This window comes from Stylophora pistillata, chromosome 7, assembly GCF_964205215.1.
Source record: "Stylophora pistillata chromosome 7, jaStyPist1.2, whole genome shotgun sequence".
In the NCBI taxonomy this organism is placed as follows: domain Eukaryota; kingdom Metazoa; phylum Cnidaria; class Anthozoa; order Scleractinia; family Pocilloporidae; genus Stylophora; species Stylophora pistillata.
Window position 1 is genome coordinate 24,399,229 of NC_142525.1, and position 13,315 is coordinate 24,412,543.

At 36.7% G+C, this 13,315-nt stretch overlaps 2 protein-coding genes across 2 annotated transcripts in view; one reads left to right on the forward strand and one right to left on the reverse strand.

Moving 5' to 3' along the window:
• Nucleotides 1-3,576, forward strand: part of LOC111344029 (uncharacterized) — a 47,263-nt gene extending 43,687 nt beyond the window's left edge. The window contains exons 10-14 of the mRNA XM_088726973.1: nucleotides 342-383; nucleotides 779-802; nucleotides 1,103-1,144; nucleotides 1,263-1,397; nucleotides 2,187-3,576. Of these exons, the coding sequence (XP_088583099.1) occupies nucleotides 342-383; nucleotides 779-802; nucleotides 1,103-1,144; nucleotides 1,263-1,397; nucleotides 2,187-2,614 (671 nt within the window). The 3' untranslated portion in view covers nucleotides 2,615-3,576. The remainder of the gene's footprint in view (nucleotides 1-341; nucleotides 384-778; nucleotides 803-1,102; nucleotides 1,145-1,262; nucleotides 1,398-2,186) is intronic.
• LOC111346015 (uncharacterized) lies at nucleotides 3,569-4,206 on the reverse strand. Its single transcript, XM_022953300.2, has 2 exons — nucleotides 4,030-4,206; nucleotides 3,569-3,946 (listed from the first exon to the last, which is right to left on the reverse strand). Exons 1-2 carry the CDS (start codon nucleotides 4,048-4,050, stop codon nucleotides 3,569-3,571), a joined length of 399 nt encoding a protein of 132 aa, XP_022809035.2. The 5' UTR covers nucleotides 4,051-4,206.
• Between the last annotated feature and the right edge of the window lie 9,109 nt (nucleotides 4,207-13,315).

The window sequence follows — 13,315 nt, forward strand, 5'->3', positions numbered from 1 at the left end:
AGCTACCACAACTATTTTGCGACAAGGTGAGCTTGAGAATTCTCGGGAATCACTCTAACATTCTAACAATTAATCGGTAAAGACTTTTTAAAGACATCTTAAATCATAACCAAAAGATAACGATGCTTTTAACGCTATTTCTGACAAATTCTTTACATATCATGACCTTACAATAAAGATAGCATAAAAATATAGAAAAATTTTAGACGCCTTTATCCAAAATATCTAACTGGAAAATCGGTGTCAAGCTAATCCGAGAACGGAAGGTTATTGTAGAAATGCCATCAAAAATTGCCAGTTTCGGCTTTAACAACATACCTGAATGCAATATTTCGTTGCAGCCCCAACAGAGCTCACAGAGCCTTCAGACCAAAGTCAAACTGGTAAGCTTTTAAATTAAAATTTAAGATTACACGAAGTCATTCTCTGAACCGGAATTGTTGTCCATGGCTTGTATCTACCAATGTTTTAACTGTCAGACTATCTTTTTGACCCTTTTAGATAACGGGTCCATCCCGGTCCTCATAGCTGCCTTAGTTACGTCGTGTGTATTTGCTATGGCTTTGTTATTGGCAAAACTGCGGTAAAATATCATTTACCTAAGGTTCTTCAAATGAACATGTGAGAAATTTTGAGGTTTAACAATTATTTCATTTGGGTGCGACAAGCATCCAATACACCAATCCAGATAACACAAGGAAAGTGATTTCAAGGAAAACTAAGTAAAAAAGGATGAATTTCGAATTATTAACTGTCGGTTTTCATTGTTTGTATTTAGCTACCACAACTATTTTGCGACAAGGTGAGCTTGAGAATTCTCGTGAATCATTCTAACATTCTAACAATTAATCGGTAAAGACTTAAGACACCTAAAATCATAACCAAAAGATAAGGATGCTTTTATCGTTATTTCTTTCCACATCATGACCTTACAATAGGGATAGCATAGAAATATAGATTTTAATTAGGAGCTTTTATCCAAAATATCTAACTGGAAAATCGGTGTCAAGCTAATCCGAGAACGGAAGGTTATTGTAAAAATGCCATAAAAATTGCCAGTTTCGGCTTTAATTGCATACCGGAATGCAATATTTCGTTACAGCCCCGACAGAGCTGACAGAGCCTTCAGACCAAAGTAAAACTGGTAAGCTTTTAAACTAAAATTGAAGATTATACAAAGTCATTCTCTGAACTGGAATTGCTGTCCATGGCTTGTATCTACCAATGTTTTAACTTTCAGACTATAATTTTGACCCCTTTAGATAACGGGACCACCCCGGTCCTCATAGCTGCCTTAGTTACGTCGTGTGTATTTGCTATGGCTTTGTTATTGGCAATTGTGTACTGCCGCCGACGCAAAATGTACCGACCTACCAGTCTAGCCAATCCTCTGACAGGTGAGAAATTTGTGTTGTGTCGTTTAATGTGTTTACATTTCCCCGACAAATGGTTACTCCGGGTTGACCGACAGATTAAACCCAACTCAAACAAGCTCGGCTTTGGAAGACTCCTTCGTGTTTATTTATTTTTTTTATTTTTTTTTATCACCACCAACGACCAAAAAGTCATTATTTAACTAGAGTTCGATTTCTAAGATCTTTGCTAATAGATCCATGATTACCGTCACGAATATAGACTACGTTCTACACAATCTGGGAGCAAAGTAATTTCGGTGTTTGAATTTGGTGTGATTGTCTAGTTGCTGTAGTGTGGGATATTTGATGTGTTATTGATATTGGTATAATTGGTAAAGTTCAGTGTAGTTAGTTTGATTTGGTGTATTTTGGTGTAGTTGCTGTGGTTTGGCTTAGTTGGTGTACTTTGGAGTAGTATACCAACTAAACCCAAACTACAAGGAGCTACACCAAGCTACACCAACTTTATCAAAATAAGAAAAAAAATTAAAAACACACACCAAACTAACCCAACAGATCAAATTGGTAGTTGCTGTAGTTTGGCTTAGTTGGTGTGCTAGTCCAAACCTCATTGAACTACACATAACTACACCAACTATATCCAAATCATAATAAAAAAGACTGCACCAAACTAAACCAACGCATGCCTAGCTCAAGGTGATTTAAACCCTTTGTATTATCTACTGCGTGTGAACTAAGGAACTGAAGACTTGTTGCATGCTTCGCACACTCCAAGTCACAAATAGTTACGAAAGTTTATTAACTTTTCAGATCTGAAATTTGAGTTCGACGCATTTGTTATATACAGTTCCCACGACTCCGAATGGGTGGTAAAGACCCTTCTTCCAACTCTTGAGGAAAAACATGGGTTAAAGTGCTGCGTACACTACAGAGATTTCACTCTAGGAATACCTATTCGGCAAAATATGGTTGACAGCGTTTATAAATGCAAGAAAACGGTGGCTGTTGTTTCCGCTAACTTTTTCAATAGTACCTACTGCGGATCTGAGCTGGATTACGCCCTCCACCGACTCATGGAAAAAAATGATGATAGCTTAGTTGTCATCAAACTTGATGATGTTGACAGAAATAAACTGCCGAAGGAACTACAAAACAGGAGTTACATAGACTATCCGAAGTCAATCGAAAAGGAAATTTGGGAGAAAAAATTGATCAAATGTTTTAAGGTCACCACCTAATTCGTAAATTACGATCGAGCCTACATCAATTTAATTACAGCAAGCAACACTCAACAAGAACATTTATTTCAATAAAAACTTAGTTGCGCATTAGAACATATGTAGAAAAATGCAGTAACTGGGCACCTAAACTAACTAATACCGAACAAATTGGGTTTCAATAGAAGGCGGTCACAACGTGAAGTGCAGTATTGCATTGTAATTATTAGCAAAAACTGTTTGCTGTGATGAAGTTTAACTTGGTTGCGAATATTGATTTGGTGTACAACTATATTTCTGTGCAAGTGTTAACTCGTTCTTTTTTTTCTCTAATGTGTGCACAGGGTGAGCATAGGTTAGCCAATTGCCCTGAGATCGTTATCGACGGTCATTGAGTTGATGAAAATAATTTTTATCCTGGGGGTAGATAATTGGTCTTAGATAGTAAAACGAAGATAATTTCAAGAAGAGTCTTAAAAATGTTCTGATTCTGAAGTGAAGAGGGTATAGGAGTAGTCGCACAGGTGTCGAACGGAGAAATCATGTACTCAACTTTGGGGACTCCAATTAATACGTTTCTTTCCAAAGTATTTTTCTCACAAACCGTTGTATGTGTTTGTGCATCAGTAGTTTAATTGATAATGGCAGTACATCTACAAAGGTGCTCGCCAGGACATAGCTTAAATATCAAATGACGATTTATAGTTCAAACTCAGGCAAAATGGCTCACATCGACGCAAAATATTTTTTCCAAGCGTTGGTGAAATAAGAAAAAAAAACACTCTTCTGTGCTGCAATCAGTGTAATAGCCTTTCAGTTGTGCATTCATGCCTGCAAACCTAATACAAACTCTTTGTACTCAAACCAATCGGGATACCTTAGGAACTTAAACCTTTATTAAGTACGTTTTGCTCATGGCAAGCACATTAAACGTTTTAGATCCTTAAATAAACAGAGCTTTTTACGCTTTTTTTTTCAAATGAGTAGTCCACTCTCATTAGCTATAGAACACCCCTGGCAATCTCCGTATGAGTCAATCATGCAAATGCAACCACCATGTGACTTACAAATTTTTTCTTTATCTACGGGTTCTGAGAAAAATTTTGTGGCTTCGTTTAAAACCGAACAAGTATAACCTTTGAGTAATAATTTCCTTTTAAACGCAGAATCTTCGTCGTGTTTCTTGTCATCATGTTCTTGGTGGATTTCAGGGTTGTAATCTTCTACAACGTCTCGTGTGAAGGTTTTAATGCCACGTTTCGCCTCTTCGGCTTTAGCTCTGTCGTAAATTTGTCTTCCTTCTGGGGTTGCTATCACAAGCAGCACAATGGCAAAGACTCTCAAACCACCGAACTGAGAGGCAAAAATAAAATATTTACAAGAACTGAGTGTTTAAATAGAAAAAGAAAGGGATTAATTGAGAATATGATTGAAACCTTAGCGAGGTTTTCCAGCATATCTGATTGATTCTGCGCAGCGTCTTGTCAATTCCGTCTGCGTAAGGGGGAAGTTAACCAGTTTTCAGTGAGTTCCAGTTCAGGTGAATCTTCAGGATATGACTGTTCAGGAGCAGAGTGCACCAGTTTATACCATTTAAGTACAATTACAATTCAATGATTACGAAACAAAGCACCTGGAGCAACCCACCTACATTTCAATTAAGATTTCGACGAAACTGCCGACTGACGAATTAATGACATAACAGCACCAAAACCACGAAGCGAGTTAATAAAGCAGGTGACAAAGAAGCTATGCCAAAAAAAAGCCTTCATTAAAATTGATCTGTCTCACGTCGTGGGTGTATATGTTGTAGTTAGGTTATTTTCGCTAGGAGGAAAAAGGCGAACGTTTTTCCACAGATACCACTCGTAGAAGAATACAAATTTACCACAACTCTCGTCAAACTGTCAGTTACCTCATAGAATTAACATTAACTTTCAATTTTCCTGGAGGTCTCAAAGATTATAGTTAAAAAATGTTTCTTTGTTTCGTTTATGATCTGGCTGTCGACCAGAATACCTTGAATACCATGGAACGCTAGGAGAGATCGAGACTCTAGGGAGTTCCATTTTATTTCCAAAAACGCGAGTACTGTGAAACCTGGAGTAGGTTTTCCTACAGGCTGGAGAAAACTTTTAAAGCCAGTACACAAACATCAAGTTGTCAGCTCTCCCTAAACTCTGGTAACAGCTTCTCAAATGGAAAGCGCAAAAAAAAAAAAAAAAAAATCGCAAAACGAAGGGAGATCTGGAAAAAAATTGAGATGTTTAATAATTGTGCAAGTCATGTGTGTTATTATAGTATTACTGAACTGGTGGGACTGTGACTGGCAATATAATTTTATCGAAAGGGCTGGGAAATTGTGCTTTGCAAAACGTGCGAAAATTATATCCAAAACCCAGCAGCCGTCTCGTGGGAGTTAAAATACCCAGTCACATAACGAACAAAACTGAGCTACAGAGTACTTAACATGAGTTGTGATATATTATCATTTGTCGTGGTTTGAGGTTAGCGAGAAATTACACAGTATTTAAATTTTTTTTCGCTCGTGTACAAAGCATCATGTATGTTATGGATCTACTCTCATAACGATGCATTCAGCACGAGGACAAGTTCAGTACGGTATGGATACTGTTTTTCTATCTGTCTTAGCAAACTTTGTTGCTTTTCACTTTTCATACAGTACTACGTATACAATAAGACTTGCAACTGTGTTGGTGCATATCATTTATTTGTTATGTTTACCTGCCTGTCGTCTTCTGCTTCTTGGAAAAAATGATTCTGAAAAATAATGACTTACATTTTTTCATCATGAGTATGCAGATAGCTGTGAAAACCGAACTCCCTAGAATTTACCAGTTATCAAATATCACTCGTCAGTTGCCTTAGCTTTTGTGGCTTGCTTGATAATTATGAATTTTTAATCATTGGTGTAATTTTTCAATTTGGTCAAAGTTGAGGTAACATGGCTTTATGACTCTTGATGTTACCGGGAGTAAATGAATCAGCCATTTGGCACTGATTTTTTTTTTTAGGAAGGAAGGAGGATGAGACATCAACTAATGGGACATGAAAAAATGGTACTTTTAATTAAAAAAATAGTTAGTGTGCTTGAACGCTTCGCAAGAAGGGATCAGCTATTTGAATGCTTTTTACTGGTAATCTTTATTTTGACAAGATATCTCTATAAACAATGTGCCATACATATGTCAAGCTATTGCGATCATGCTACATGATTTACCTTTTTTAAAATTCTATAAATCTTCCCTCTTTATTAGGGAGGAACTTTCAAAAGGAAATTTAAAGGAAAATAAACATCAAAACCTACATGTCAGCTAAAAGCAGCCGATTAACATCTTGCCACGCAATTCACATTGAACAAAATGCTATCATTTCGAGTCTTTCTTCCGCTATTAACTTACTTATAACATCCTGTCACCTGCTTCATGTCGTATTCACGTAATTCATTGGACGGCGTTATCATTAAAACAATCAATAAGAAAACGTTTATGCCTGGAACAAATAATATAAGCTACACCGAGTTTCGCATCAGTGCAGCACTTTCTTGGCGGCAATACACAATCGACCTCCATTACGAAAAAGAGACGTAAAAAAAAAAAAAAATTGGCGCAAGCATAGGTTTGCTAACTAATAGTGAAACTAACGGTGCCTATAATGTTACCTTATTGACACACCCCACACGGAAAAGCGTATCAAGTGCACAGGTGGATGATACGAAAAAATGGTAGAGAAAAGTTACTAACGGCAAAGAAAAGCTACACGTGCCAATTCAAACAGCAGAATACATTTGATTAATTTAAGCTTCTAATTAACACCTTTAACAACAACATCGAAAAAGAACTTTGTCAGCAGCAAACAGCCCTCTCAGAAGTTTTATGCAAATGCATCTGTTTAGTGTTGACACAGAAATTTCGTAAACGAGCGAATGATGTCAGCGAAACATGTCTTCAGCAGGAGATTAGTGTCCCTGATTCACTCAAGTACAAACTTGATCGATTATAACAAAAGACAACGAAAATTTTCGAACAAAAAAGACTCTTTTTCTTTTTGTAGCCCATGCAGTCGACCAAGAAAGTATGTTTACATAATGCCGATTATGATTATGATGGCACGGAAAATTACAAAACAATTGGTCGATTGACTAATATAAGTTTATAATAATAACCATAAAGAATGGTCATTTACCACCTTTCGCAATTCAATGGCGTGCGAGAGGAGATTATAAACAACTAACCTCATATAACGAGTGTAATTTGAGGCAAACCGTTTTTTCTTTTATCGCGTGGAACAAAGCAATTCATATTTCAATTAATTTTATTGATTTTCCCTTTTTCTTGTTTCTTATATAAGCTATCGAAACGGAATTTAAATTCCATATTCAAAATGTATTTCTTTGCCATTAACATGGCATCCTAGTAAAGAGTTTTTTATTTTCCTGGTAGACTAAAAGAAAAGGGGATTCATCCCATCTTTTCTGTTTTTGTTTGTTTCTTCTTCCATAGCACTAACTGAGAAAAATTCATTTGGTTTTTCATTCAAGACCTTTTCAAATGAAAGCGTCATCAAACCCGATATATTGAATTACATTCGAAACAAGTTTCAGCGATTACTTAACGATAGGCTCACTATCGGCATGGGAATATAAAGATTAGGTATAGAAAACCAAGCGGGATGAAGGCGTCATTTCGACGGTTAATTGTTGACAGGTCACCATCGGCAAGGAATAATGAAGATTAGATATTGAAGAGCCATGGGATAAATACTTCATATCTGTCGAAAAGACTCATAGCCCTTTTTCTAAATGTTCAAAAATAAAGAATTGAGTGTGATTTTGAGTTTTCTCTGAGAGACTGCTTGTCTTCAAGACAAGAAAATATAAAGATTAGGTATTGAAAACCACGTGGGATGAAGGGGTCATTTCGAGGGTTAATTGTTGACAGTTTACCATCGGCAAGGAGTTATAAAGGTTAGATATTGTAGACCCCATAGGATGAATAGTTCATATCTCTGGCGAAAAGACCCATGGGCCTTTTTCTCTTGAAGACTGCCTGTCTTGTCCTCATTTAGGGACAAGTAGGGATCAGCTGTTTGAATGCTTTTAATGGTAATTTTTATTTTGACAAGATGTCTCTGCAAACGATGTGCCATACACATGTCAAGCTACTGCGGTCGAGCTGTATAATTTGTCTTTATTAAAATTCTAGAGATCTTGCCTTTTTACCACGGAGGAACTTTCAAAAGGGAATATAAACGCATATAAGCATCAAAACCTAGACGTCAGCTGAAGGCGGCTGGTTAACGTCTTGCCACGCAATTCAAATTAAGTAGGGATCAGCTGTTTGAATGCTTCTAATGGTAATTTTTATTTTGACAAGATATCTCTGCAAACAATGTGCCATACACATGTCAAGTTACTGCGATCATGCTGTATAATTTTTCTTTATTAAAATTCTAGAAATCTTGCTTTTTTACCACGGAAGAAATTTCAAAAGGGAATATAAACGCATATAAGCATCAAAACCTATACGTCAGCTGAAGGCGGCAGGTTAACATCTTGCCACGCAATTCAAATTAAAAAAAAAAATGCTATTTCGAGTTTTGCTTCCGCTATTAACTTACTTATAACATCCTTTCACCTGCGTTATTATTGTATTTACGTAATTCATTGGACAGTTTTATCTTTAAGATAATCTATAAGAAAACGTTTATGCCTGGAACAAATAATATAAACCGCACTAAGTTTCGCGATAAAACGCTTTCCTTCTTACGGCAATACCCCATCAACCTCAAAAACAAAATGAACTTTATCAATTTAAACTTATAACTAGTACTTCAACAACAACAACAACAAAAATCGAAAAAGAACTTTGAAAAGTAAGCATCAAACGGCCCTCTCAGAAATGTTGCGCAAATGCCATTGTTTCGAGTTGACACAGAAATGGCGCAAACGAGCGAAAGATGACAGCGAAACATGTCTTCAGCAGGATATTAATGTCCCTGAGTATTTCGCCTACGCGAAAGTTGATGAGGAAAGTGTGTTTACACAATGCCGATTATAATTATGATGACACGGAAAATTACAAAACAATTGGTCGATTCAGTAGTATAAGTTTATAATAATAACCATAAAGACTGGTCATTTACAACCTTTTGCAAGTCAATGGCGAGGGAGAGGAAAGTAACTCCATGTAGCCAGTGTAACTTGAGGCAAATCGGTTTTTCTTTTAGAGCGTGGAACAAAGAAATTCATATTGCAATTAATTTTCTATTATCATAGGTGACAAATTACTTCTTAATTTTGGCGCGAAATTTCAGCGTTGATTTTTAATTTCACTTGTGAAATTACAAAATTGCCATGGTAACATCTCTTGTATCTCGATCAGAGCCAAGATGGCGTCGAGATTTTAGAAGGTGACCCTTGAAAAAGTTACGAAATTAAAAAAAGTGGCCGAAAACTTAAATACGCGAAAGAGCACAATGCAACTGGGTGCGAGTTTTTGAGAAGAGGTGTGACGAAAATAGCCTTGAGAAAAATCTGGAGATGATTCTTTCCGAGCAGCTGATAAAGTACTCGAGCCGGATTCTACGCCTCCGTATGTAAACAAGACGTAATTTGTCACCCACGATATCAAAAGGTAATCATATGGTTTTCTCGTGAAATTAGGAAATAATTTCACCTGCGTTTTGTCAAAATTCTGATGAAACACGCGCGTGAAATTATTTCCTAATTTCACTCGTCGCCATTTGATTACACATACTAATTTTCCTTTCTTCTTGTCTCTAATATAAATTGTCCAAACAGAATTTAAAGTTATATATTTTTTTGTCATTGAACATGGCATCCTGGTCGAGTTTTTTTTTTCTTTTTTTTCTCATGGTAGATTAAAAGAAAAGGGGATTCTTCCCACCTATACTCTTTCTTTTTTCTATTTACATAGCACTAACGGAGAAAAATTCATTCGCTTTCTTATTCAGTTTCTTTTCGAATGAAAGCGTTAATAAGGTCAATGTGTTCACTTAGATTCAAAGCAAGTTTCAACGGTTACTTGACGATAGGCTCACTATCGGCATGGAAATATAAAGATTAGATATTTTGTGTGGTTTCAAGGCGTCATTTCGGTAGTTAATTGTTCATAGGTCACCATCAGCAAGGAATAATAAAGATTAGATGTATTGAACTTGTATTCAGACCTTAACAGCTCGGGAAATTTTCCAAATTTATTTCTGCACTCCTTCTTTCTTATGAACATGTGAAGTCAAACTGAAATAAAGAAATTACACTGATTACTTTTCCGGCACTGTGCCGTAATGTTCTTGAGCTAATTGTACTTACAATTCTGTATTCCTTTCCCTTTCTTGAACATTGTGTTCCCGTTACAATTTTCGAAACGCATGTTCATTTTTATAGAAAAATGTCCTTAGGGATATTATGTAACTTAAAATAATTCCGTGCAAAACATTAGATATTGTAGATTGTAGACCCATGGGATAAATACTTCATATCTGTCTAAAAGACTCATAGACCTTATTCTCTTTGTCCAGAAAAAGTTTACTTATATCAAAAGTCTCTTGCTTGTATTGTACTAACTGGCTATTCATTTGAGCTAAAAGCGTTTTGGTTACGAACATCCAAAATCGACATTTTCAAATTGAAATCCACCATCTTTGTTATGATGAAACTATGACGTAACTATAGTCAAGCATGCTAATTTATATACATGCTGAGATGGGTGTAATAAACCCATTTATGTTTCAAACGAAGCATAGACACAAAGAGAGAGACAGTCAGGAAAATGAGTTTCAAGAAGTCGCTCACGTCTTGGAAATCATGAGTGGTTTTCTTGCGGCAACTTTCAAGCGGAACCTGCGGGAAACGAGAATGTATGATCCTAAGAATTAAATGTACCAGGACACCGACTCAGCTTCATTGGCAAAGGTTTCTTTTCCCATAATAAATCCTAGCTCTGGATTGATCGTTATTTTACTAAAGAAGACTGCAGTTCCCGCGATGAATTCATTTCACATTGCTACCCGGCTCAAAATGAAACGAATTATTTTTGCAGTTTCAGGAACCCAGCTTCGGTTTATAACTGAACACGAGCCATTGAGAAATAAGAAAAGCCCCGGTTGGCGCGCAACAAGTTAGGAATTATAGATTCGAGGACTATTCTTCGTTTGCGTAAACACTAAAAAAATTGATTAGAAACATTTAGTTGCCAAAATTAACGCAGACAAAAGGCAGAAGTTAATTGTTACGCATTAAATTTTGTTTGTCTCAGCATTTGTGGGTCCGTATCCGCTAGCGAACTTGAAGGGTGGCGAGGACTGAGAATTTACCACACATGGTGTATTACCATTTCGAGCTTCAGTTTACCCGCTGACATTAAAATGGTTTGAAATTGTATTGAATAAATAACTGAAATTTGTTTTGAATATGGAAAAGGTAAGCAGAGCTTTCAGCTCGAGGCGAAGGTCAACAGGAGACTTACATGCCTGCGTATCTCGCTGGAAGTCTTTGTTTTGGCAATTTTGAGGTTTTGCAGCGGTTGGCAAGCCGTCCTCGCGGGCTATTTTTGCCAGTTAAACTTTCTTTAATATTTCATTTTCCGTAGCTTGTGGAAGCTTACACCTTTTCCTTTAAATTTAGTATGCATTTTGACATTCAATCACAAGACAATTCACCCTATTCTAACTATTAGAAATTGTTCTCACAAGGGTCAAACAGGTCATCAAGGACAAAGCGTCGAACAAAGTTTGACTATTGCTCCGTCTTAGCTGACGTAATATCCAAGATGGCGTGTTTCTAACCACGAAAGTTATAAGAAAGGGAAACTTCAAAGGTAGCTAATGCAAGGCAAACTAGACAAAATGGCAGTACTGTTCGAACTCCCGAGGAAAAAAGTCTTCTAGGTGGGATCAACTTTTTCTAGACCCTATTTTCCCTTAACTCTCAGTTTGACTAGCGTTTAATTTCTCCACACATCCCCCCGCCCCTGTATCACACATGTAGGTCACAATAATAAAGAGCTAGAATGATCACTAACTAAAGATGCTCTTGTTTGTTAAATAAATTTTCATCAGTTCCTAAGGGAATGTATAGAGAATAGTATGGAAAATATGCATACGATATTAGGGTGTAAACGTTTAAAAGAATGTAGCATCAATTTTTCAGTCCCCTATTCTTTATCCTCCCCCCAGATATGGCAATGATTTTCCTCCAAGATTTGCATTTAGTACTTTTAGGGAAAACGTTGGAGTGACCGATCTCGAGTTCTCAAGGCTTGCTCTCTTAGTTACTCCGTTAAATTTTTCCTCTTATCTTTGATCAGGAATTCGAATAGACCTGACTTTCGTTAATTTTTTGAAGATTGTGATCCCGGAGACATTTCACACTGTGAATACTGTACCTGTATAAATTAATTATCTGTTAACTGATAAGAAGTTTGCTTATCCAGAATCTATTGTAACTATAGAAATCGTGGACGGCCCCTGGGATTATGTTAAATTGCATGAGGTACATTTTTTGAATTAATGCATTTTCTTAAAATAACAGGCCTCCAAGAAGATACTCCTATTTCAGTATGATATGATTCCCCTTTTCTGTAAATGCAGCCATGACTGTCTCACTCACTCTGCCTTCCCTTTTTCTAATTAACAGCTATCACCTCGTTCAATATCCTCACCACTTCTCTTTCAACCACAGTCTCCATTAAGTTAGGACAGTGCGCTACAACTTCATCATCAACATTTGCTTTCCCTTTTGCAATGTATGTAGAGTTGCGATAACGATAAAATCACAGAGCTACAGGTTAAAACTACAACAAGACTTTTTAACGTCCAGTTCAGGTTTGTGTTTTTGTAACAACTCTGGGGCCACGAGGCACGACAGTTCGTGTGACTAGCTGATTACATGACTATAGTAACGCGTGTCACGCCAAAATGTACAGTATGAAAAATAAGTGAAGACCTTTCTCCAGATTCTAAAAGGATTTTCAGGTTATCAATTATCTTCTATGGTATTGTTTCTCTGAAGGGAGATAGAAACGAGAAGAACAGTTCGGACCAGAAACTATGAATATTGTGAGCATAAATCAAGAAAGACCGCAGTTTTTATCAAATTAAGCTTTGACTCTCTTTAGAGTCAAGGCTTAATTCTCTTTAGAGAATGATTTTCAAACTTTGACGGGTGGAAGGTACCGTAGTTTGGGTGATAAGAAGGCAAGCTCTTTTTCTGCAATGGTAGGTCATTAAAACAGTTGACAGGGTTCTCAGTAGAACTTTATACAATCGTTGCTGTGCTGCTTTCATGCATAAAACTAAACTACAAGGCCAAACGCTGCATCCCACATATTTATGAGTACCCTATTCCACAAGAGAAAGATGATTCAAGAATACATTGTCTAATTGACATTCAACCAATGATTAAATGGCAACAAATAACTCACTCAGTCACCCATTTGACAACATATGTGGCTTCCCCTCCTATCGGACGCAGTAGCCACAAAAACCTGATAAAAAGCAAATTTTCTTTAATAAAGAAAATACTTGATGCTTGCATTTTCTTTTTAAACAAGAATGAAGTCATGTTAGGAAAAATTGGTGTCAAACAAGCAGATTGAACGATTTACAGGGTAGTTGTCTAGATAAGCAGCCCTGCCTTTGTTCTTGTGTATTTAAGGCAAATGAGTCAAACTGTGCCGA

Coding starts and splice junctions, on each gene's coding strand:
- LOC111346015 (XM_022953300.2), bottom strand. CDS start 4,050: ATGCTGGAAAACCTCGCTAAG. Junction 3,947..4,029: donor TGCTGGAAAACCTCGCTAAG/GTTTCAATCATA, acceptor TTTGCCTCTCAG/TTCGGTGGTTTGAGAGTCTT.